The sequence below is a fragment of the Vigna radiata genome, chromosome 7 (assembly GCF_000741045.1).
Source record: "Vigna radiata var. radiata cultivar VC1973A chromosome 7, Vradiata_ver6, whole genome shotgun sequence".
In the NCBI taxonomy this organism is placed as follows: domain Eukaryota; kingdom Viridiplantae; phylum Streptophyta; class Magnoliopsida; order Fabales; family Fabaceae; genus Vigna; species Vigna radiata.
In genome coordinates this window covers 49,427,872-49,452,251 of record NC_028357.1, presented here as the reverse complement: position 1 = coordinate 49,452,251, position 24,380 = coordinate 49,427,872, and the positions used below count along the sequence as shown (strand labels likewise).

The 24,380-nt window shown below is 31.8% G+C and overlaps 4 protein-coding genes across 7 annotated transcripts; all 4 read right to left on the bottom strand.

The window, feature by feature from the left end:
- Window positions 1-1,557: 1,557 nt before the first annotated feature.
- Window positions 1,558-3,896, bottom strand: LOC106769380 (heavy metal-associated isoprenylated plant protein 32). Its single transcript, XM_014654982.2, has 3 exons — window positions 3,520-3,896; window positions 3,267-3,342; window positions 1,558-3,105 (listed from the first exon to the last, which is right to left on the bottom strand). Exons 1-3 carry the CDS (start codon window positions 3,547-3,549, stop codon window positions 1,694-1,696), a joined length of 1,518 nt encoding a protein of 505 aa, XP_014510468.1. The 5' UTR covers window positions 3,550-3,896; the 3' UTR covers window positions 1,558-1,693.
- A 5,861-nt stretch (window positions 3,897-9,757) lies between these two features.
- On the bottom strand, window positions 9,758-12,766 carry LOC106765716 (probable E3 ubiquitin-protein ligase LUL4). 2 transcript variants are annotated; one of them, XM_014650422.2, is made up of 4 exons: window positions 12,046-12,766; window positions 11,130-11,613; window positions 10,423-10,570; window positions 9,758-9,872 (listed from the first exon to the last, which is right to left on the bottom strand). In XM_014650422.2, the coding sequence occupies exons 1-3, from the start codon at window positions 12,498-12,500 to the stop codon at window positions 10,457-10,459; spliced, it is 1,053 nt and encodes a 350-aa protein (XP_014505908.1). In that variant the 5' UTR covers window positions 12,501-12,766; the 3' UTR covers window positions 9,758-9,872; window positions 10,423-10,456. The 2 variants fall into 2 exon arrangements, with proteins under 2 accessions (XP_014505908.1, XP_014505907.1); XM_014650421.2 differs by lacking the exon at window positions 9,758-9,872 and having other exon boundaries at window positions 10,074-10,570.
- A 1,208-nt stretch (window positions 12,767-13,974) lies between these two features.
- Window positions 13,975-14,944, bottom strand: LOC106765717. The gene has a single exon (XM_014650423.2). The coding sequence runs from the start codon at window positions 14,800-14,802 to the stop codon at window positions 14,143-14,145; it is 660 nt and encodes a 219-aa protein (XP_014505909.2). The 5' UTR covers window positions 14,803-14,944; the 3' UTR covers window positions 13,975-14,142.
- A 679-nt stretch (window positions 14,945-15,623) lies between these two features.
- LOC106769333 (TVP38/TMEM64 family membrane protein slr0305) lies at window positions 15,624-23,118 on the bottom strand. Of its 3 annotated transcripts, none has more exons than XM_014654919.2 (9): window positions 22,863-23,118; window positions 22,307-22,368; window positions 21,953-22,007; window positions 21,396-21,494; window positions 21,021-21,107; window positions 20,545-20,661; window positions 17,423-17,515; window positions 17,113-17,143; window positions 15,624-15,917 (listed from the first exon to the last, which is right to left on the bottom strand). In XM_014654919.2, exons 1-9 carry the CDS (start codon window positions 22,956-22,958, stop codon window positions 15,907-15,909), a joined length of 651 nt encoding a protein of 216 aa, XP_014510405.1. In that variant the 5' UTR covers window positions 22,959-23,118; the 3' UTR covers window positions 15,624-15,906. The 3 variants fall into 3 exon arrangements, with proteins under 3 accessions (XP_014510405.1, XP_014510404.1, XP_022639803.1); XM_014654918.2 differs by lacking the exon at window positions 15,624-15,917 and adding an exon at window positions 16,037-16,436 and having other exon boundaries at window positions 22,863-23,116; XM_022784082.1 differs by lacking the exons at window positions 15,624-15,917; window positions 20,545-20,661 and adding an exon at window positions 16,037-16,436.
- Between the last annotated feature and the right edge of the window lie 1,262 nt (window positions 23,119-24,380).

Genomic DNA, 24,380 nt, shown 5'->3' with positions numbered 1-24,380 from the left:
CATTTATATTTTTATCTCTAAGAATATCCGTACCTGTATTTTATGTATTTATTTAAATATTAATTAAATAAACTTTTTTACAAAGAAAAAAGAGAGTAAAATTACAACAAATAAAATATGATATCATCAATTATTAAGTATCAAATATTAAATGATAATTATTTTCTCTAACATCAGGTATTAAAAAATAAATTATAATTATATAAGTATTAAATGAATATAAAAGCACAAATAGATAGTTAAATAATCATAAAAAAATGAATATTTATCTTAAAAATAAGTTACTAAAAAGAACTAAACAAAAAATTAATGTTTATTTTTAATATACTCATATTGGGGCTTAGTTAATATTTAATTAATATTGAGATTCTCTGTCAAAATCACAATAAATTAGAATAATACAGAAGACAAATTTAGTTGCTATGTCTCTAATTAGATTTAAAGATAAGTTTGTAGGAGTAAGAAAAATAAAAGAGTGTGAAAAGAAATGAAATTTAAAATGAGTTTTTATTTAAAATAAAAGATTTTACTTGATAAAATTAGTTTAAATAAAATAAGATTGGCTAAAATTAAACTAAAATAAGATGTGAGTAACTAGTTTAGATAAAAAACATTTTAATTGATTAATTATTTGAAAATAGTTTTATAATTATTAAATTGTAATTTTAACATTAACATTAAGAATAATATTATTAGTATTTATTATAAAATGGAGGGGAAGCAGGATCACATGCGGTCATCACATTCCAGTACCCCTCACCCACCCAACAACTCACACCATCACTTGGATCACCTCCTAAGCTCCTCACCAATTCACATGTGCAATCTTCTTATATAATATTCTTCCCTTCTACCCACCCATCAACGGACCAGATCATTCCATCATAATCACAATCATCATCATGTGGCCCATCCAATCCCAAAATGATGACCAGTGGGACCCACAATCTTCTTCTCCTTCTTCCTATGTGCTGGCAAGTGTCAACGGCTTTAGATTTTGGAAATATAAGAGTTATGATTATCTGCATCACTCTCCACTCTCACTCTTTTGCATTTGCATTATTGCTTTCAGTCAAATAATTCGGCTTATCGTCTATCTACTCTACCAAATTCTAATTTTAAAATACTATATAAACCATCACGAGATCAATTTCTCTTCTGGCCCCACTCACTCTTTCCTTCTATTATTTTTTACAGATTCAATCACTTTCTTTTATAAAGTCGTCATAATTTACTAATTTTTTATCTGTTAAATCACCAATTTTTATTTTTTAAAAAATAAATATTAAGAGAACTGAAAAAATAATCAGTTAAAAAATTGAACAAAATTAATTAAATTAAAGTTAAGTTCCTTTTCCATGCGTTCCATAGATTTAAACAAACCATTCTTTTTTCTCTTTTCAATTCACCTATATAAACACATACTTCTACCACATCTCAAAATCTTTTAACAAGAACAATAATAATAATGATAGTATTAATTATATTATAAAATCTATAGAACTAGTCCCCTATGGTGAACTAAACCCCTAATATAACTTAGAGGAATGAAAGGGATGAAAGAAAAATAGAAAAATAAGATACTACAATTATGAAAGTGATTGCATTGTTGTATAATAATATAATAGATCTGAAATGAGAAACTAGGGAAGCAGATATGCAGAAACGGCATGAGATGGGATCTGTGATAGATTCACATTACGTTGCAACTAGAGGTGTTTTCATCGCTGAAAAAGTGGGTGTAAGGATCTGGAGGAGGATAGGGGTAAGGAGGGTACATGTAATTCACCGCCGGCGGAGGTCTGGCGTACATCATTGGCTGGAATCTCTCGTTTCCCATCATTGCACCCATATGTTGTTGTTGTTGCTGCAACTGTTGTTGTTGTAACTGTTGATGCTGCTGCTGTAAAAGTTGCTGCTGCTGCTGCTGGAAAGGGTTTCCAGCCATACCATTCGGACCACCGCCGCCGCCTTGAAAGTATCCACCGCCACTGAAGGAGGCCGCTGGAAGTCCCTGCACGGCCGGGATGTTCGGCATTGACATGTTCATGGGACCTACATTTGGCCCGGACATACCATGGGGGCCACCACCACCACCCATGTTTCGGAATCCAGCGTTCATTGGTGGTTGAACACCACCTGCACCCATTGGATTACCTTTCTTACCCCCATTCATGTTCATGTTATTGTTAAAGTTACCTCCTCCTCCTCCTCCTCCTCCATTGTTATTCTTGTTCCCTCCACCACCGCTTTTACCCTCAAATGCACCACCTCCATTCTTACCGCCATTGTTGCCACTTTTGTTACCTCCACCCTGGTGGCCACCACCGATGCTGACTCCGCCACCACCTTTTTGTCCTCCCCCTTGTACTTGAAAAGGAACCGGTCCTGCACCTTTCTTTCCAGCAACATTATTGGCAGCCTTGGGAACATTCATCATCGTTGGTGGTAATTTCATTTTGTTGTGTGGAAGATCATCCATAACATCATCTTCGTCGTCATCATCAAACTCCTCGTCAAATTCGTCATCATCGTCAAAATCATCCAATTCATCATCGGTGAAGTCTTCGTCATCCTCTGGAATATCAAACTTAACAGCTTTTGGGTTGGAGTTGTGTGGGGGAAGCTTGAGGTCCTTGAATTGAGGGATGTTCAGATCTTGAAATCCTTTCATCTGTTGAAGTTGTTGTAGCTGTTGCTGGAGCCGCTGCTGCTGCTGGAGCTGCTGGAGCTGCTGCTGTTGGAGCTGCTGCTGCTGCTGGAGCTGCAGTTGCTGTTGAGGATTTGGTCCTTGTTGTTGACCACCACCACCACCACCACCTTTGGGTTGGTTATTTCCACCACCACCCTTAGGATGTTGACCTTTGTTGTTCTGGTTGTGGTTTCCCATACCTTTGAGGTGTTCAATTTGCATGTTCTTGACCTGGTTGGCATTGACAGGGTGGTTCTGGTTATTATTGTGATTGTTGCTGGGTTTAGGTGCAGCACCCCAGAGTTCTGCATGTTTCCCCGATTTTGCAAGCTTCTTGATGAGAAGATTGGGGTCCACATTGCCTGAAACCGTCACCTTCCCTTGCTCAGCATCGATCTGTGTGGTGAACACACCTGTAAACAAGTAAAGAAAAGGGTGTATTCAAGACTTGTGTCACAGAAATGAGATGGAGATTTTGTTTTCTTCCTCACACAATAAATGAAAGAGCACCGACATTTCTTAAAAAAAAAAAAAAAGTGAAATCACAAAGGAACTACTGTGATATTTGCCATACCGTCAATTTTCTGCAAGATTTTCTTCACTTTCTGTTTGCATCCATCACAGTGTATGTTCACTCTAAGAACACATTTCTGCATCCACAAGCAATCCCACAATCACAAACAAACAGAATAAACAAAAAAGAAGAAACTGAATGGATGGTGACAAAATCAGAAATGTCCGAAATACATTAATCACACCAATTAGGAAGAAAGGAAAAAAAAAAAAGGAGTCTGAATAAAGAATGGAGGATGGCATGGATTTGTTACCTGTATCTTCAAGAATTCCTCTTTACTCATGTCTCAGAGCCCAAGGAAGAAAAAGATTGTAACTTGCAAAACGGCCGAAAAGGGAGGTGATAGATCTGAGCAGGAAATGACAGAAGGGGTAACAGAGGTTCTGTGTTTGGGAAGCAAACATAGAGGAAATGACAGAAAAGAAATGGTTTTGTTGGGTCAGAGTTTGAAAGAGAGAGAGTGAGGAATAGTCATTGGGAAAAAAGAGGGAGAAGCAAAGCAGAAGAGAGGAAAATGAGAGATCAGAAGAGCACAGAGAGAATGGTGCCTCCAAGCCTTTGATCTTTGTCGATGCCTTTATTTATTGATATTTTGGTGTATGAAATATAGCTAAGGAGAGGAGGAGCCTCTGTAATAGTAATAAGAGAGAGTAAGACAGTAACTCCAGAAGGAAGAGAAACTACCTTTAACCACACATTTCTCTCTCCTGGTTTGGTTTTGGTTTTGGCTTGGCTCGAAGACTGTGAGGTGGGAATGCTTAAAAAATCATAAATGACAATGAAGAAGTGAGAGAAGAAAAAGGAAAGTATAATTCTGATGTGAGTTTTGTTTTTTCGATATTTCTTGCAACACTAATTATCACTGCTGTACTGTGTCAGATTTTTAAACAGAAATGGGGATCATACAATTAATTTTAATCAGTGGCTTCCTTGTAAATTAACTTAATCTATACTGCATTATGGTACATTTCCTCTCTCTTTCAACACGCTTTCCTCAATTTGGGGTCAAAACACTTGAGCGATCTCAAGAATTTTTGTTCAATCTTTTCATAATATATCAAACAAGCAACGCATCACATCTTCTTCAAACTAAACTCTAACGTCCCATGATTTTATTCCAATTTCTCAACTCTTTTAACTTTTATCTTTTAATATAATTAATTATTTTTCATTAAACACTCTTCAATTTTTCATAATTTCAAACTTTCTCTGCTTTCCATTTCCATAACATTTCCTCAAATGTTTTATTTTTTAACTTGCATTTAAGCACAGTAATTAATTAATAGTTTAATCAATGTTCATAATTTTGGTTATTTTTATGTTAACATGTTCTAATAAAATGTTTCCTGATAATCCTTTAAATAATGAATTTGACTAATCTATTATTCAATGAATCCTTCTCCTATGTTGTCAAAGTAAACTTATGTCACACACACACTTAAATTCGATAAACTTATGAGATACTATTGAAGATGTTTTAAGTCTTATAAGAATAGTAAATTTTTTGAGTCTAAAAATAATTGAAAAACTATTTTACTATTTGTTCATTTTGAAAGAAAAAAAAATAGTGTGTGCATACCAGAAAGTGTATATTTAATGCACGAGTTAGATAGATAGTATATGTATTTATCGTTGGGTGAATTCCATTATTCAATTTGCCTATAATTGGCAAAGAAGGAAATGCATTATAGAGGAGACTTATCTTATCAATGTCACATTCAATTAAAAATAGTAGCATTCACTACTCTTTTTCTAACAAAAATTGATTGTTGGCCTATACTAATGTAAGTGGGTTGCCTATTAATAATTTGATAAAAAAAATATTATTTATTAGACTTGGAAACTAATTTAGGTTATTGTAAAAAAAATAAATCTAAAAAATAAAATATATTTTTTGTTTAAATGAAAACATTTAAATTCAAGTATGAGTCATCTTGCAAATCTTACTATCCTTTTGTTTACAGATCTTGGAATCAAGCCTTCTATTTTTTTTTTTTGCATATTTAATTATTTCAATTTTTTTATATATTTTACTTATTTTTATGTTTCATTATTTAAGTTTTGTATATTTTTTTATATGTTTTAATAGCACACTATTTTTTATTTTTATAATTTATAATTTAATTTTTATAAAATAATTATTCATTTGTAAAACATTTTTTTTATTTTTAAATTTACGTTTGAATGGATAAATAATATTATTGTTAGGATTCTAAAACGTTTTATATAGGTCATATTAAAATATCTTTCTTTCTCCTCTGGGTATTGTGCAAAAACACTTTTCCCTTTAAAAAACTTTGTTTTCTGTACGTTGATTAAAACTTTCCTAACTGAAAAAAAGAATAAGTTAAAGATGAATGATTACATAAAAAATATAATGAATTATTTTTAATATAAATAATTGTTTTTAATATATTCGTATATAAAAATAAATAAAATTAAGATGTTAAAATATTGATAAAATAAAATTGATTTATTTAAATTTTAATATTTTAGATATATTTTTATTTTGAAATGTAAATTTTAATTTATTAAAATTTTAAAAATTATTTTATTCTCAAATTAATTTTAATTTATATTTTTTAAATGTATTTTTCACATCAAATTTCTCTAAATATATTAATATAAAATCAAATTTGTTTTATCACGTCATTTAAATTTACTACAAACTTTTTTTATTTTCTATTATTTTTTTATTTAAATAATTTCACGTTTTTATTTATTTTTCTTTATTTTATTTATTTTTCTATATCTAATTTTCTCTTTAATCGAAATACTCTGAGGATGAAAATGAGAAGTGAAAAAAAATAAAAAGTAAAGTTGTCTTAGTTCAAATTAACCCATTTTTAAACTTTTAAATATTTTTATTAATTTTATTTATCTGTCTCTTTGATCATTAGTATATTTACGAAGTTCGAATATATAAAAAAAAGTCTATAATTTTTGTGTACATTATAAAATTAGTCTGCTTAAAAAACTTAAAAAAATAGTATACTCTACTTGTCAGTGTTCAATTTAATTAAATTTTAAACCAATGTACACTTATACTTCCTCAAATTTTAGAAGTAAAGTTGACTTATTCAATTATTTTATTTATTATGTATTAAAATAGTTAATAAATATAAAATAATAAAAATGAGTAAGCTTTTAGTATAAATTTTTATTTTATTTTATCAAAATAAATATATTTATAGACTAATAATTAATTATAATAATAATTTTTGAATTAATATATAATATTTATATTTTTATTTATAGATAAATTATTTGATTATACCCGTAGTTTTAAGTATTTTTTTTTACTATAATCCTACATTACATACTAAATTATCTTCTACCAAAATTAAAATAAAATTACGTACTTTTGACAAGTTCAGATGGTTTTAGAATTATTTTTTCTCTCTTCAATTAGGATATCTTAGTTGTTTAATAAATGGTGTTTACTTTCTTCGATGTTTGAAAAATAAAATGTCAACCTTATATAATCTCTACAAACTCTATCAGGTAGTTAATATGATCCATATGTCGTAATGTCCAATAAAGTTTTTTTTTTAATAATTGTGAGCAGAATCTCAGTTTAGCACAGTTAACTTTGTTATTAGTGCTTAAGGTTTTCTTTTGTTAGTACAAATAGTAAAATTAACACTTAATTTGATATTTTTATTAAGAGAATATTTAGTTTTTTATGTCCAAAAAAATTCAAAATTATGTTAAACGTAATTGTTAATTAGATTTTTCTTTCTGTTCTGGTTTTGAAATTATTGGTTAGACACTGAACATGGATTAATCCGGATTCATATATAAATATCAAAACGCCAAACATCATTGTCGAACAGCAGTAGACACATGAACTCAGTTCACTTTCAAATTAACATTAAATACTTATTAGGTATTATAGTTCCACATAACATCGTTTTCCAACAGCACATAATTTTTTTCTACCATCCATTAACTGCATTTTTTGTCCATACTTTAGCATAGCCTTTAACTTTAGTTCTTTCCGAAATCTATGCCTTCCCATAGGTTTTAACTACCTCCAAAAAACTATTTATCTTATCTTTTCAATTGTGTTCTAATTTTTTAAAAAATCTTTCACAATTTTAAAGTTATTGTAACAAAACTATGGATTAATAATATATAATATATTAAAATTTAATGGTTAAAGTTATTTATTATGAGAAAAAGAAGTGTCCTTGGTGGACACTCATGAATAAATGAAGAAAATATTGGCTGTAAATGGAAGACAGTTATGATATGTATTAGGATGGTATAAGGAGAAAAATAAAACTGTATAATAGACATAATGAGTATATTATTATATGTATTTGGCAGAAAAAGTGACAATGGCCGCATTTGGAATAGTGTGGGACCGCCAGAATTTATGGGTCCTTTTCCTTTGTGTTGGTGCCAAACTTGTGAAACGAAAATGGAGTTGTAGCTGGTCACGTTTTATGGGCAACTAATTAATAATAAAGTGAAGCTGATTAAATCATGGAAGCACTACTTTAACAGCAAATTAGGTGAAAGAAAGCAACCGAAAACTAGGTAGTCCTCGATCAATCACGTTCTGCGCTTTTTTTTTTTTTTTTTCATTTTCCTTCCTTCAAGTTTTCTCTAGCAAACCGAATTATTAAAAGCCTAAATGGTGATGAAGTCCTTGTGGCTTTTCCCCTTTATCGCTTTGAACATGTCACTTTACCATGAAAGAGTGTTTGAATGAACGGTGGTGAGAAAGGAAACATGGTTTAAAGAAAGAGACATGGCACTTATTTTGTATAACAAGACATGGACTTTTTCACGAGTAACAGGTGTACGTTGTTTATTATGTCACTGCTGGAAGCATAAGAGCTTAATTTTAACATATTTATATGCCGAGGTTAATAATTAGTGTTTGATGATACGGTGATGGTGGTGGAGTTTCCTGAACTCAAAGGGCACCCAGAAACTGAACAAAATTGAAAAAGAAGAACTCTTTGGAATAGATGATGGTGACTGGCACAAGTATGATATCATAACTTTTATACAAGTGAAGAAATGGTGGGTGATTTTTTGGAGTTTGATAGGGGGTATCTATATTTGGAATGTGAGTTTTAGGGATTGTGTGTGAAGAATGACTTGGGGCAGCCATGCAAATGCAAAGGCATTACTATTTATGTGGAAGGGTTCACATGGTGTTTGGACAGTGATTGATCAGAGAGAATAGGAATTTTCACACTCAGAGGAAGTGGGGTGAGGAGGGAGAGTATTTATTGAACCTCACCTAGAAGAGTACAGTGCCAGTTGCAGTTGAATCTCACACATGTTCTCTTTTTTTTTTTTTGGAAAATAATAATAGAGAGGCTTTGACCACAAGGGAAAGTTTTGATTCCTGTGTACTCTTGTTCAACCCTTGATACACTTTAATTATTTTGATTATTCCAAATGATTCAACATTACTAGAAAGTAAAATGGTAAATGAATATGTAGTTGGGACTTTCATTTTCTGAGGTCTTGGACCATGTTAACTTTCTGGTTGTTTCTTCGTAAAAGATTGGAAAAGATGCCAAACTATGTTGAGTCGGTGTCTTGAAACTGTAAGGAAGTTTTCATGAATTTTGGATGGTATCTTCTCCGGTTTCTTGGTTTTTTAACTTTTCTCTTTTGCTGGACCATACCTCTGAAAAGGTCAGTTAATTATATATGTAAAGTGTTGCTCACCCTCCCTGCCTTGTCTCCATTCATAACTTATAGCATGTCCTAGGAGAGCATGTGTTTTTTCAAACAAAAAGCTCTTAAAGTTTAACAACAACAACAACATTTCACATAAAATCTGATCTCTCCACATTTCAATTTTCTGCATTAATGTTAGACTGCTCTCAGTTATCATCGTCGTCATAATATGGGTTGTGTTGTTTGTTACTTACTCCAAGAACATTGAGATTCTTTTCTCATTAGTCTCAAATGGTTTGCTTACTCAAATTGATGATTACAGACAAACCCACCTTACCCTTAACTAAGGTTGAGAAGTGTACAGCAAGAAAAGTCATTTTTACCACACAATAATGAATGTTGTGGGGATGGAACATGATTATGATGTCGACAACCATAAGTTTCTTGAAGCACTCAAATCTTTACCAGTTATCATTTTGTAAACTTAAATGTACATGCGTGAGAATTTTTTGTCATAAAAATTGTCCTCCAACTTATTAAGAGCTTAGAATAGTTGAACTGTTCAATGAATGGAATTAAATAAATTCCGTTTGATTCTTAATGGTAAAAAGGTTTCGTGTTGATATTGAATATATGGAATGTCTCTTGCGTATTTGGGTTAGAGTTTGCAAATTTGAGTTTTAAGTTAAAATTAAATTTGTAAAAGCAACCCAGGTTCTACTTTTTAGAAATGTATAAACATACTTTCAGAATAACTAAACATTTAACTTATTCTCTAATTTTGTCTTTTTTACTTAAAGGTGTGAAAGTTGAACAGAGAACCCATTTCAAATGAAGTACAACATAACTAACTTGTTACATCCGTTTTACTTTTACATCTTCATTGATTCAAAAGCTCATGTCTGAAAACATCTCCAAGCTTCAAAGATTCTGATTTTGCTCTGCCTTTAACGGTACCTTGTATAGCAATATTAGTTAATCTTTTTTTATTATTCTTTATAGTGAAAAGAAAAACAAGAATCTAAACACGTGGAATTTTTTATTTTATTTTTATTATTTATACTCTCTACGTCACACTCATGTGATAGACCAACTATTTCAGCAAAGGAACTTAAAATCAGAAGTTCTAAACTTTTTAATCCCTGAAAGATGACAGTAAAAAATGTTGAACATTATTTTTGTATGAATAAATTCAAATTTAACCTTTGAATAATTTCAAACAATTCATTAACATTTACCCTCAACAAAATACATAAAGGAGGATTTTGGGCTAACCAAACCAGGCCTACAAATGATCCTCTCTTAAAATATCACTCCAAAAAGAAAAATGATCATCTGTACAATATTTATGACCCCAGAGTAACATTCAAAAACAGTAAAACCACAGATGATCTATTTTTCTTTTTGAGCATCTTACAGATGAACTTTGGCAAAAAAAAAAAAAAATACATAAGAACTATAAAGAGATTGCTGACTGCAATTTACACTAAGAAGAAAAAAAAAATACCGTGCAGTTCAGCTCCTCATATGGCAAAAATGTGTCATTGATTGCCAACGTTTATCCTGATCTCTATAAGTTCCTCAATAGGTTGACGGCATATAGGACACTTATTTGATTGAAACCGCAAAGCTTTAGCACACTCACTGCACATGCACTGGAAAGTACAACAGATGTTATCCCAGAAAATCAAGGTAGTGAAATAAATGAACATAATGCAGCATAATAAACATATGCACATGATGTAAAATAACCATGAAAGGAAAAGATCTCTACTACTGAACAATTATTATATTCCAGCTAACCAGAAGAAAGAAAAGCACTAGATATCAAATTCTTCAGTGGTATAGTTTTGACAAAAAAATGTATCTACAATTGGAAACAATCAATGAATGATCAAATGAATGCTAGCAAGATTCTACCTTTGAAACCATATTGAAGAGTGGGTGAACTGACAGAAGAAGATCAGAGGAAGAAAAGAATTATTCAGGTAATGTAAAGATCACCAAGAAAACAAATATAGTCTTTTAGAAGTATTAACTACTGACATTTATTTTCTAACTGCAAGCTGTTTTGCAGTCACCGAATGATGATAAAATTGAATGCATGAATCATCATTAATGAATCACTCTACGACCTTAAGATGTATTTATTGCTTGAACCTGAGTATGAAAATTCAACAAACACATACAAGTTGCTTTGGCCAGATGTCATACCATATGTCGGCAGGGCAAGACAGCAGTGTCCTTGGCTTCAGTCATGCATATTACACACTCCTTTCCGCTATCATTATCATCAAAATCTGCTGTTGCTGAACTTCCTATTCCATATAACTCTCTGAGCTCATAACGAACATCATCAATCCACAGAATCTGCCTAACTACTTTTACTTGGAAAGGACCAACACCGTTGTTTTTTTCTAAGACAGCTTGAGTGATTTGCATGTGAGGGGATGCATCCAGCACAGAAATACTATTAGTTTCAGCACATATGACAAGGGGAAATACATCTTCTCCGGCTGAGGGTCGAAAAAGATCATCCAACTCAAAAAAGCCTAGGTCAATGCCTGTTCCTGAAGGCTGACAAAATTTCTGGCCTGCCCCTTTTTGAAAGGGAAATGTGATTGGCTCAAACAAATCAGGAAACAGTGGATTAAACCTACAATTTTCTTCTTCTTTGGCTAAGTAGAAGATAGTAATGCTGCCCATTACAAAATAAAAGGAGTAAAGAAAGTTAGGCAAGCAAAAAATATTCCATAATAGACATTTAATATTCACTGTACGTTCAAACATTCTCTTTCCAGAGCAATCAGCTTAAAATAATCAATCAATCAAACCGATTGCAGCTCTAACCCACAGATTGTGGTTTCAACGTGCTTTCATTGGCAAGTGAACTTGTTCAAATAAGTAAGCCAAAGCAACATTGTGTTCCATACTTTAAAATGAAACTTCTAATAACCAGGCACAAAAATAATTGTGAACAATGCTGTACTGGTTCATTGGATCAAAGTCTAACTACAAGCAAGAATTATAAACGTCTCTAGTAAGTAGATATTATTTTGAACCAAAAAATACAATGACACAGGAAATATCTAAAATTTGTGGAAAGGAAGAGAGAGAGAATTGAGATTACCTGCCATCAAAGAGGGCATCGAAATCAAAAGAAATCAAGTGGTGATCTGGATTGTTAGGATCTATGCAGAGGTGTAGCGTGTGTTTATGCAAATTGACATCGTTCCTTATCTTCTTAGTGGTTTGATGATCGACATAGGGTGGTGGCGAAACGTGAATTTCGTTTCCCTCCTCATTTGCATACAAGGGCTGCTGATGAAGCATCACAGAATTGGCAGTGTAGACATTTGGGTAATACTGAGGAGGAGGACCCAGATAGCCGGTGGTGGTAGAGGTAGAAGCAGAAGGGTTGGATGAGGTGATAAAGTAACCTTGTGGAGGCGGTGCTGGTGGTGGCAGAAGCGGCGGAGGGTAATAATAAGGGGGTGGGAGATGTGGAGGATGAGGATGAGGATGAGGATGAAAGTAGGTGCTTCTTCTTCTTCTTCTGTTATTGTTACTCCATGAAACTCCCATCTTAAAATTCAGAAGCAAGAAGTGGTGGTGCTGTTCTGGGAACAAAGGAAGACGGAAATAATGGGTGTGAGTCAGGTGCAACAGATCCGGTGATTCTTAGGAGCTGCCATTGCTGCCACCATTCATCACATTATTCTCTACTCAACCAATCACCATTTTTTAGTACTTCACTTTCCCTTTACTTGGATGAACTCCACTATCCATATTTTTAATCATTTTTCTTGTCACTTTCTTCAGTATACCACCATCTCAATCTTCTGGGCTTCTTTCTTTCTTTCTTTCTTTCTCTAATTCTTATGTTTTTCAAATAAATAAATGAAATAGAGATTAAAATACATAAGTTAAAAAAAAAACTGAAACATATTTTTTTATAAAGCTCTATTAACTTATGTGTAAGCGTTTTTTTGTGTAATTTTCTTAAATTATAATTTTTTTATATGCTAGTTGACATATTTTTTGAAAATTTTAAAAAAAATTTGCAATAGTTTTTTTACAATTGTTACCATAGATAATATTGATGATAATTTAAATGTAACTTTTGTAGTATGTTGTCTTAGACCTACACTGGCACTATTAAAATACTTGCATAATTATAATTATTGATTCATATATATTATGTATAACGACAATTATAATCATATAGTAACATGATGTTTTATATATGACAATAATTAAAAGTACTTTTAAATATCCCAAGTTTTAGTGACAGTTATAATCTTGTAGGTAGAAGAGAGGTTTTAACGGTTGATGAAAGAGAGATTTAATCTTCAATTATTTTGTATTCATCCTGACTAAGGGAGAAAATTAGTTGAATTTATAATATTATTTTAAAGAGATGACTAATATCATTTCTTCCATCTTCGATGCTTTGTTCATATTATTTTAAGATCATCAAAGAGCTTTATAACTTGACATTTTAGAACTAACATGACTAAACTCATTGAAAAATTTTTGTTTGATTTTTTAATTATTGTGCTTCATTAGAATATTTTTGTTAGATTTATGTTAGTAATAAGATTTTTTCTATGTTATGAAAAAAATCAAGATGTACCATATGATTATTAGATCACTTACAAATTCAATAATGGTTGATCTTGATTCGAATTATCTAATGAGTAAACTGAAAGTCTGATCAGTTAAGAAGTAAAATGATCGACTATAAATTAGATTAATTAATTTTAGTGTTGATTAACTTAAAAGTAAAGTGTGATTATTCACAATTGAGTCATGATTAGACTAATGTTAATAAAAATCTAATTCTAAAACTTATAAATATAAGTTTGAAGTAAAGAGGTAAGTGATCTACATTGTTGTTTTTTTAACTTCCTAATGATTAAAGTTGAGCTAATTTTAACATCGGAACATCTTTTGTAGGTATCTCGAAAATAGTTTGGACAAACATATAGACATCTTTGACTTGAGGATAACCTTCAAACTCCAAACGACTCAATAAACCTTATGCAAAAACCAGATCAAGTGTGGTCAAAAAGTTCAATCTTATGCTTTCAATACACTAATTAAACACGAGACCATGAAATATTGGAGGGGGGATTGAAACCCGACGTGAAATAAAGAAAACAAAAAAATATCGAACTCATGACAAACAAACTTGAAAATTTGCTGAGAAGAATGAAATTGAAATTCAGCAGAAATCTGGCCTTGTTCTCTTCCGAACAGATATAGAACCTCTCTGATGATCCCAGAAGACTTTGATTTCAGAAGAATCCCTGAGATCCTCGAGGCTAATATACTGCTGCTTAGCCATCCTTAAGGAATGACACCCTGTGTCATGAATCCAAATATAAGGGTGACATGTTTCATCATAGTAATACAACAAACTCTTGAAGCTTCCTCCAACACTGCCACTTCTTCCAGGCATGTAAGCCTTATATATGCTTTTACATTTCAGTCTTTTAGAAGACCCTGGCTTCAAAGTGTGAATCTTCTTCAGTATTGATCCCACCCTTATTTGCAGCTCAACTGGCCGATCACTGAGGTTCCATATCCTTGTCCCATATCCAGAACCTTGAGTGTGATCTCGACAACCATCAAAGCAGCCACCCAAAGATAGAAGGCTAAAACCTTGCACTTTTCCCATCAGGGATACTTGGACTGCTGCTTCTTCTTGATCACCAACTTCTAAACAATATATGTTTTTGTGCAATAGAAACTTCGCTTTGTATATAATATAACCACCCGACAAATTATGCTTTTTCTGATAAAGTTTAATTACTTTACAAACTTTCTCAATTCTGAGGCTATGAAAAGAATCTGCAGTAACCTTGCACTTTAGACTCCTCATAGGGACAGAATATTGTTTTGCCCTTCCATCAAGGAAGTGATAGGGTTTTTAGACGTCAAGATTCAACAAGAAGACAGATGAAAAGTTCATTGGCACTGACAAAATTGTTTAAAAATTGCTAGAATAGCTTTTCCTTTTCTTTAGTTGGGAAAGAAAAAGATGTTGTTGGCATTTGACAACAGTAGTACTCATTCAAAGATTCATGATGAGGTCTCATATGATGATGCCTCACCTTTATTGCGAGGGCGAGTTGCTTTTGATTCAATCCTAGTTGAATAAATGACACTACCCGAAATAAGCAATTATTTTATTTTCTGTTACTGTACATTGAGCTCTTGACTTTTTACTTTCTGGTCAAGTTCTCTTTGGAGTGAGAAAATAACTTGTAACGAGCATGACTTGAGGCTGTTGGTTGTAACAAAACATTGATTTGGTAGTTAGTGTTGGTTGCTGTCAGTCCTATTTTGTCAGTACAAAATCAATAACACTGCAAAGCTAATAACAACTTGAGTTATGTCTACACAAATTTATTTATCTACTTTGCATCATAAGTGTACAATAACAACACTTTCCTAACTAGGATAGAGTTGACTAACCGAGTAAAATAATTTATATTATCATCCAATAAAAAAATTTACCTTTATTGATTTTTACAAAAATGATCTAAAAGTTATAGCACCAATAATTTAGAATTAGATGACAGTAGGACATTGTTTTAGAAATTATTGTGATTAGATGCATAGCTATTAAAATCATTAAAATATAGTTAGTACAAAATGTTAGGTGAATAAAACAGGTAAAGTACAAAGGGTGGAGAGAAGTAATACACAATACACTTTTATTTCAGAACAAGCAACAAATCTTAATGATTATATCATAATATAATCAACAAAAAGGGATACTGTCCTTATTTTATCATAGTGATTAACCATATACGGGGGCATAACACCAGGTATCAACATTCAATCTATTCCGATCAGTCTTGTAACTCCATAATTGAATTTCTTATAAGTACACTACTTCTTTGCCATCCCAGATAGAGGTGTCCCAATAATAGAAATATCAAAAGGAGTGGTTCGAGTCAAAGTAGTGAAGAATATTGGTTCACCAAGCATCTGAACCGTTGAATTCAAAGTAAGAACACAATGAGCTACGATGAATTAGTAATGTTTGTGCATACAAGATTGAAAGAGGAGAAAAAAATTAGGGAGGACACGTCTAGTCACAATCCAGATTACAAAACTGAAAACCATAGAATAAGATGAACTTTTCTGCCGTTAGACAAATTCAATAACCTCATTTTGGTTGTATGATTAACCATGTATGTCACCAACTACATCTCTAATTCCAAAACTGTACAAATCACAAATAAGAAGAAACTACTGTTTAATTTAAAATAAAAGAATGTTCTTTAAAAGGAGGGGTGGGGAAAGAATTTACATAATGGAATTTAATTTCATTATTCTCTTCATTCTGGTCTGTCTTATTTATAAGAGGCTGATTGAGATCTACTGAAGGTTCATTGGCAATTGGTAGCTCTGGTGAAGATGCATTGTCATCCGTATCTACACACTCAGCCAAGGCTTTATCTAAAGCAGACTTGGCAACTTTCGTAACCCATATCATGAGAACCACTGCCCATACCCAAAAATAATATTTCAGCCAGGAATTAATCAAAGAAAATAATGGACCCTAGGTTTTAAACAACTCTTCCATGCTCAAAAATCTCAACTTTCATTACGGTCTATAATCAAGTGTGGATTCTCCAATCTTATACTTCTATGGTTATCACCACATGAAACACATCACACCTAACATTACATTACACATTAATTCTAAATAACGGTAACATGCTAATAAAAGAACTAATCTATGTGAAAATCTTGTTTCCTAACATAACTTGCCACTTTTCCCACCCAGACCACACTACATTTATTGCTGAAAATCCAAAGCAATATAAGCACAAACCAGCTAAGGAAATGACCAAAACATTTGATAAAATGAGATAAATGATGGTGTGCCATCACTGGTTTGCTTGCTAAAACTTCAAATTCATTTTCTTCTGCCTGGTACTCAAAATTTAATAGGCAAAAATATGCACACAAAAATAAAGCCGCTGGACAGAGTATGCAAGTCTTAAAAGCCACTATTCAGTGACCCAGCAATTGCAGCTAAGCTGCTAGTATACAGAGCAACAAAACCTCACATGCAAGGAAAAGAGGTGCAAGACACGCATGAGAAAGAGAACAATTTCTGGATAGAGCATGGTAGTTTCACATTCTATGTTTGTGCGGATGATACATAGCTTACCAGATATCACCAAGCCAGAAATGATCCAAGGCTGCATCCAAAAGACAAATAAATGTATGTTACATATGAGATAGATCTAATCTACTTGATTCAATCAAGACAATCAAAGGTATTAGATATTCTACATCAACTAAAGACATTATAATATATAGATAAGTAGATACAAACATTACCTTACCAAGCTACTTTTGTGAAACTTCTTAAGGTCAGATTGAGTAGGCTTAAAATCTATTATCTAAGATGATACATTATCAAAACCTATCCTAACCAGGGTCTCTTAGATGTTAATATAGAGCATAGTTTTTCATACCAAATGAGTCTTTGAGAATTCGCCCCAACCACGTGTCACGTCTGATAGATCCTTGAGCGTAGTTCCAACATATACTAGAGCCAGTGTTAATGGCTACAACAATAACAATAAAACATTTCAAATTCAGACTAATGCAAATAGTGATATACTTACTAATACTCTACAAACATCAAACTTAAATATCTATTCTTGATAGTTTAATTTAATACACTTTCTTCCTAGAACATAAAGGGTGAACAAATAAATCACAAGGATGATTACTTGCTGAATGCACTTGTTGATCCAATATTGCCATAGTTCACTTTTAAATCAACTGATCTCAAACTTTCCATATTTTTACAAATCATTTTAAGGTTTAACAATATCCACTATCAATTTCTATGCACAACATGCTTTCAATGTGGCACAACTAAAGATACGGCATGGGTAACTACAAAGTTTAAAGTTTTCATGTTTTTCCATTAATAGCACATTTAATACATTTTAGATATGGGGTCCTAGTCATGTCTATTCAACTTCAAGCTACAATTATTTTGTCACTTTCTAACTTTTTCCATTGATTTGATTATTCCTAATATTTTTTTTTTCTATGTCAAGTTTTTCTCTACTAAATTCAAAATCATTTGGTTTTTCTGTTAAAATTGTACATAAATAATTCTTGTGCATAATTGTCTTCCCAATTTCTAGTCTCTTTGACTTCGCAAGAGATTATTATTCATCAAATATTAGTGCTCACACACCGTAGCTAATTGCTATTGCCGAAAGCAAGAATCTACACATGGTTGAAATTGATCATGCCTTCTTCACCATAATGTTCCTTTTCACTTTTAGGGTCATACATTTCTAAAAAGTTAATTGAAACAACTTTATTCCTTTCTCTTCTCTTCGCAATCAAATTCCCCACGCTCCATTGTAACCACAATAGGAACATTGCCCCGTTTGTCTCTGTCTTGGGATGCACAAGTTTTGTTCATGACCTCATTATAGGTCGTAAATTTGCAAAATCTCTTGAATTACCTTATTTGGGTTACTCCTTCTGAAATAGCTATCATTTGTTTTTGTCCTCAACTTTAATGACATTTTTACTAACATCCGCTTTTATTAGGCTTGCCTTTTCATCTCCTATTTTGTTGTATTAGATACTATAGATTGTAGTGTTACTTCCTCAGTTGACAATTTCAATTACCCTTTTATTCGTCACTTGCTAAAGTTTTCTGTCTAGCGTAGTTGTTTTTAGCTCTGCCTTAGTACAATGCAGCATAACTCATCTTCTCCATTCATTCTCCTTTCGGAAAATGCACTTATCTTGTTTATGAATGACAAGAATGATACTCAATGAGTCAAATCCAACCTTTTCAGTTAATTTCAGACAAAAGACTCTGGACCTTGCAGATACCTTTCAGGACTGATGTTGTGGTATTCTAACTAGTGATATTAAGCTTAATCCAGGTTAAGAAGAGCCCTTAGAAGACCAAAAAACATTTAAGTATACTCAATTATCTCACCGTGGTGACTCAATGAGATGTCATGTGTAATCTACAATGCATAAAAAATGAATAAGAACAAGGACTACTATATGAACATACAGGCAATGCCAAAAAATCGCTTGTTATTGTAATGCTGAGAGATAGGATCACTATCACATATGTGATCTAGTTCTGGGTATTGTTTTCAAATTGGAGGTCTTTCGATTTGGGCGTAAGAAGTAGGGCATGCTAGATCTCAAGCAAAAGTTGTTTATCGTGCTATGATAACAATTGCATGAAAGATTAAATGGCTTATGCAACTATTCCAACAACTAACCAACTTTATTTGTGACAATCAAGTTACACTTCACATTGCATCAAGTCCAATCTTCCATGAATAGACCAAACGCAAATAGATTTTCACTTAAAAAATTGTGAGAGAAGGTGCTTTAAGAAGAAATCACTCTTGACTTTGTCAACTCAGACCAACATGTTTATTAAATCCCTTAGAGGCTCTCATATTGACTACATGTGTCACAAACTAGGCTAATATGATATGCAGGTTTTAGCTTGAGAGGGAATAGTCATGTTGATTACAGGTTACATGTGGAAATAGTTGTCCAGTAGAAATCAAGGATGCAGTGCAACAATTTAGGGGTTTGATTTATTCTTATGCATTTATGAATGATTTCATTGTACACTAATATGTGACTATAAAACAAGAGGTATGTGTGGACATACGACTTATAACATTCAAATACATTTCTTCTTTTATAAATCCTATTCTTTCATAATTTAATATTGAAAACCATCTGGACAAACTGTTTTCCTAATACAGAATGCAAGAAGTGACAACCACAAGAAAACCCAATTAATTCTTAGCAAGTTTTAGCTTTTGTAACTAGGACTGCAACAGATTGACAGACTTAAGCCTGACCTACATCACAATTACTTAGCCTGAGTCTTGCCCATTTATCTATAGTAGACTATTTTGAAAGCCTTGACCTACTTGTTGTAAAGTTTGGTCCAGCCTGAAAGCCAATTTACGTGACTTGTTCTGTAAAAGATCAGTGGACTTCCTTCATCACCTAAATCGTTTCAATTTTTTAAGACCAATGTTAAACAAAAAACATGACCAATAAGTCATTCAATTAAAGATAGACTTGTTAGTTTTGGTCCTCTCCAAAAATTAAATAATTAAATTTTATTAAGAGATCATTACTACCAAAGAGAAAATTAAAAAACTCAATACTACTATTAATTAGAAATAGAAATCAAACAACCATTGTCCATCAAACATGGTATCCAAACTATTTTTTAATAAGTTCATACTCATCCAACAAAAAACGCAAAAACACATCCACAAGGAGTGAAACTCCACAACAGAAATTGACAAGCTAGTCTTGCAGGCCTGATAGGCTTTTCTAATAGCCTAAGCCTGTTTTTAATTAAATAGGTTTTCAAAAAGCCTTAACAAGGCCTTAATATTAAACAGGCCAAGTTAGGCTGTAGACTCCGACAAGGTACCTGTGAAATAGGTGTAGACAAAATCAAGGTGTCCATGAATGATTTTCCTATTCGTAATGCATGAGAATAGAATTTCATTGCTAAGGGTAAACCCTCCAACATATAATTGATCAGAGATAAAGAAGATACCATCATTCCTAACCAGGAAGTCAGTGTGTATTCCCCTAATGGAACGGGAGTCACAGACAGGAAGTAATTTAATAAGCTAAATGGTACAAAAGGAGCAAGCCGAAGGAGTATCGAAATCTGTAATGACAGAAGTTGAAACATTCAGATATTCAGTTATGAAAAAAAATGAACTCAATATCATGAAAATGTGATTAAGCAAAAATCTAAGCAATTATCAGTATACATAATAATAGCCTTTCTTGTTTGTTTTAACAGGCAATCAAACCTATGCATCACAATTCCAGACATGTCACACTATACATAACTACGACCGGTTGCTCTTCTTGAGCCAGATCAGAAACAAGAATTCCAAAAGAACAAAACAAGATAAAACAAGAGGAATATTATAAAATAAACATCAAAAGCACAAAAACTTGAAAAAAAGTTATGGAATGTTGGAGATTTAATAAAATCATTCAATTATTGAGTCTACAAACCTTAAAGCCTGATTTCTGAATTGCAATTGTTACTAATTTAAACTGAGGGTAATCCTTCAACCTTGAAACAACAAGTGATTTCCCAATCTGCACAGATAGAAAAATATAGGAATAACCTCAGGAAACAAATAACTATATAATACAGAAACAAGTGGACCAAGAAGCCGCACAATTAGAAGGCTAAGAAGATTTAAAGGACAACGCACATGAAGAAAGGCAAAGGGATAAAGAGCATATTGTACTAGAGAAAAACTTAAATTCATAATTTTTGCCACAAGAACTGGGAAACTGAAAAGTCAATCAATCATGCCATAACTCCATTTCTCTTTAATTTGAAAAAAAAAATACTGATAAATACAAAACTGGGAAACTTACTGTTCTACCAACAAGGAATGCAGCTACAGCACCAACAGTTGAACCAATAGAGTCAGCAATGAAACCAATTGGAAGGCCAAATAGATAACCACCCCCAAGCTGAACAAAAAGTATCAGGTAAAGTGACTCAAAAAATTATTTCCGCCTTTGGTTTATTAAGCTTACTTCTTTATCAGATAATTGAAAAGAAGATGTAAAACATTGAGTGAACTGTTTATAATGAACACACTTTGTTATACAATAGTGGAGGTGTTTGGAACATGCATCAAACTATGGACACAAAATATATCTTGTGGTAAAAGTGATAGTATATATAGTGCAACAATGTCGCCTATTTTGCAGAACTTAAATAGGTAAAAATGATCACCCCTGACAAATTCAATTTGAAAATTTATAAGTTCTTAAAGGTAGGAATCACAAATACCAAACAATTTTTTAAAGAACATTTATCAATGAAAATGCAGGCAGACCACAGTTCTTAAACAGGTAGTTGAGAATTCTATATTCTACAAGAATATTCTACAAGAAGTACAAATTGAGGTATAAAAAATTCTTACAGTAAGTACAGAGGCTGGAACTGCCAAGATAGTCAAGGGAATGTAAACAGCTATCCTGAAAATTACCAAAAAAAATATGGGTTCACAACTTCACGTATTCAAGTCAGTTGTTAGCTTGATATGTTAAGATGCCCATTCGTATATGCTACACATATAAAATTCCTTTTCATGATACTATGAATAGCATAAAGCCTATCATGAATGAAGGCACATGACAATCTCCTGTAAAGATGACCTTTACAAATTGCAGTCCAAACTAAAACAATTACATGATAGAAAAAAGTATAACTATTATGAGATAGGTGATAGTCATCAAATCGAAATTTCAGTGGTGAATAATTGAAATAAACTTACAGAGCAAGTGGACCCCATGGCCCAAGATTACTATCAATCCATACCAATAAGTCCTTCAGAATCTGTAGAGTCAAAATAGAGGGTAATAGATTCAAAGTCTCCAAGCAACCAGAACCGTTAGAACAGAAAATTCAAATGCTTTGCTTATAATAAATAATACAGTAAAAGTAGCATTTTGAATTATATGCACGAACAAGGGAGTGGGGATTCCCACTCATAAAACAAACACGTTATTGTCTATTCTTTTCCTCTTTTCACAATAAGAAACCAAACCAAATTAAAAAAATAAATACAACTAATGTTATTACCCGTGATTGAAATTCCTGTATGCAAACACCACTTAAAAATTTCCTACCTCAAGTGAGTAATGAGAGAATCAACTACTATCAAACCCCATTGCATGGAAGAAGCAGCAGACACAAAGTACTGTCATGGAAATTAATCAATTGAACAGAAATGCACCCATCCCAGTCAATGTTCAAACAAAAAGAACTAGATATTTTGTCTTGTTCAGGAAAATAGAAGAACCCAGAAGTGAAATTGGATTAAAAAAAACCTTGTCAACTGGGAGGGTTAAACAAGCAACAACAATGGTAGCAACGAGGAGTATCAGAAGAGTGATGTTGAGAGCAGAGGTGCACGTGAAAGACATGGTGGTTAGTTCACCCAAGCCCAAGGGAGAAAGGGATGAATCATCCCTTAAAATCTGGTCCTTTGATCTTATCTGATCATTCTCTCTCCCTTTGTGTCTCCAAAATTTAATTCTTGAACAACACACATGACCACTTCCTTGCCTCTCTAGGTTACTTACAGCTCAACTATTTCTTTCTAAACTATTCCTTATTAATGTCCTGATAATGATGTTTTCGTCTATTAATATTTTACCATGTTTAGAATTAAAAAAAATTATGTTTCACAAGTTTTTACTCTATTAGACACTATTTTTATTATTTTTTATATATACACAATTTCAATCTTATTGTGACCCTTTTACTTTTATAATAAACAAATTGTCAAATCGTAATTATTAGTATGAAGAAGTTTTTTTTCTTTAAATAACTGTCTTCATTTTATTTTTAATAAGAGAGAAATTTATTTTCAAAAGAAATTGACACTATATTTATAAGAAAATTTTATATTTTTATTAAATATTGTAAATATGTAATTTTTTATTTATAAATAATCAGAAGAAAATTTTAAATTATCACCCATAACCATAAACGCTATCACCAAATTTCCCTGATTCTCCTAAAACACAAATGCTAACAGCCAATAGTAGTTCTAATTTGTTTAGTAAACTTTGATCAAAGATTAAATAAATCTCAATATTTTAATGTTTTGTTCATAAACGGATAATAATTTGATATAATTTTATAAATTAATTTTATTTTTAATTAATACAAAACTTTTAATACATTATTTCAATGTAAAAAATACATCTCTCATATATACTAACAGTTTAATAATAACTCGATAATAAATTATAACAAATTCATAAATTATAATACAAAATTTTGATATCATATTAATAAATATAACTTAATTTTAAAAAATTAATTTTATTAAATTTTATAAAGTTAAATTATACATAAAATTCACTTCTTTTAACATTTTTATATATCTAAGATTGAGATTAACTTCTTTTAACATTTTTATATAGAGTTAAATATGTTTTTAGTCTCTATATTTTGGGACGATTTTGGTTTTAGTTTATTTTCAAACCATGGTACAATTTAGTCCTTTAACTTTAGAAAACTTTGGTTTTAGTCTTTTTTTACCAATTTTTTTTAACTTTATTTGTTGTTTCAAACACGTTTCATTATAGCATTTGGATTGTTTACACTGTTTCACACATTTTTGCTTCAATGTTAACTAAGAAACATGCTTGAAATAACAAATAAAGTTAAAAAAATTTGGTAAAAAAGACTAAAACCAGAATTTTCTAAAGTTGAAGGACTAAATTATACCATAGTTTGAAAATGGACTAAAACCAAAATCGCTGCAAAGTATAGGGATTAAAAACATATTTAACCCTTTTTATACATATAAGATTGAGGAGTAGAAAGTAGAAAAT

Coding starts and splice junctions, on each gene's coding strand:
- LOC106769380 (XM_014654982.2), bottom strand. CDS start 3,549: ATGAGTAAAGAGGAATTCTTGAAGATACAG. Junction 3,343..3,519: donor AGGAATTCTTGAAGATACAG/GTAACAAATCCA, acceptor TTGTGGATGCAG/AAATGTGTTCTTAGAGTGAA. Junction 3,106..3,266: donor AATCTTGCAGAAAATTGACG/GTATGGCAAATA, acceptor ACTTGTTTACAG/GTGTGTTCACCACACAGATC.
- LOC106765716 (XM_014650422.2), bottom strand. CDS start 12,500: ATGGGAGTTTCATGGAGTAACAATAACAGAAGAAGAAGAAGAAGCACC. Junction 11,614..12,045: donor GATGCCCTCTTTGATGGCAG/GTAATCTCAATT, acceptor TGTAATGGGCAG/CATTACTATCTTCTACTTAG. Junction 10,571..11,129: donor TCTTGCCCTGCCGACATATG/GTATGACATCTG, acceptor TGTACTTTCCAG/TGCATGTGCAGTGAGTGTGC.
- LOC106765717 (XM_014650423.2), bottom strand. CDS start 14,802: ATGAGGAGTCTAAAGTGCAAGGTTACTGCAGATTCTTTTCATAGCCTC.
- LOC106769333 (XM_014654918.2), bottom strand. CDS start 22,958: ATGTCTTTCACGTGCACCTCTGCTCTCAACATCACTCTTCTGATACTC. Junction 22,369..22,862: donor TAACCCTCCCAGTTGACAAG/GTTTTTTTTAAT, acceptor TTGACTCTACAG/ATTCTGAAGGACTTATTGGT. Junction 16,437..17,112: donor TTCTGGCTTGGTGATATCTG/GTAAGCTATGTA, acceptor GGGTATGGGCAG/TGGTTCTCATGATATGGGTT.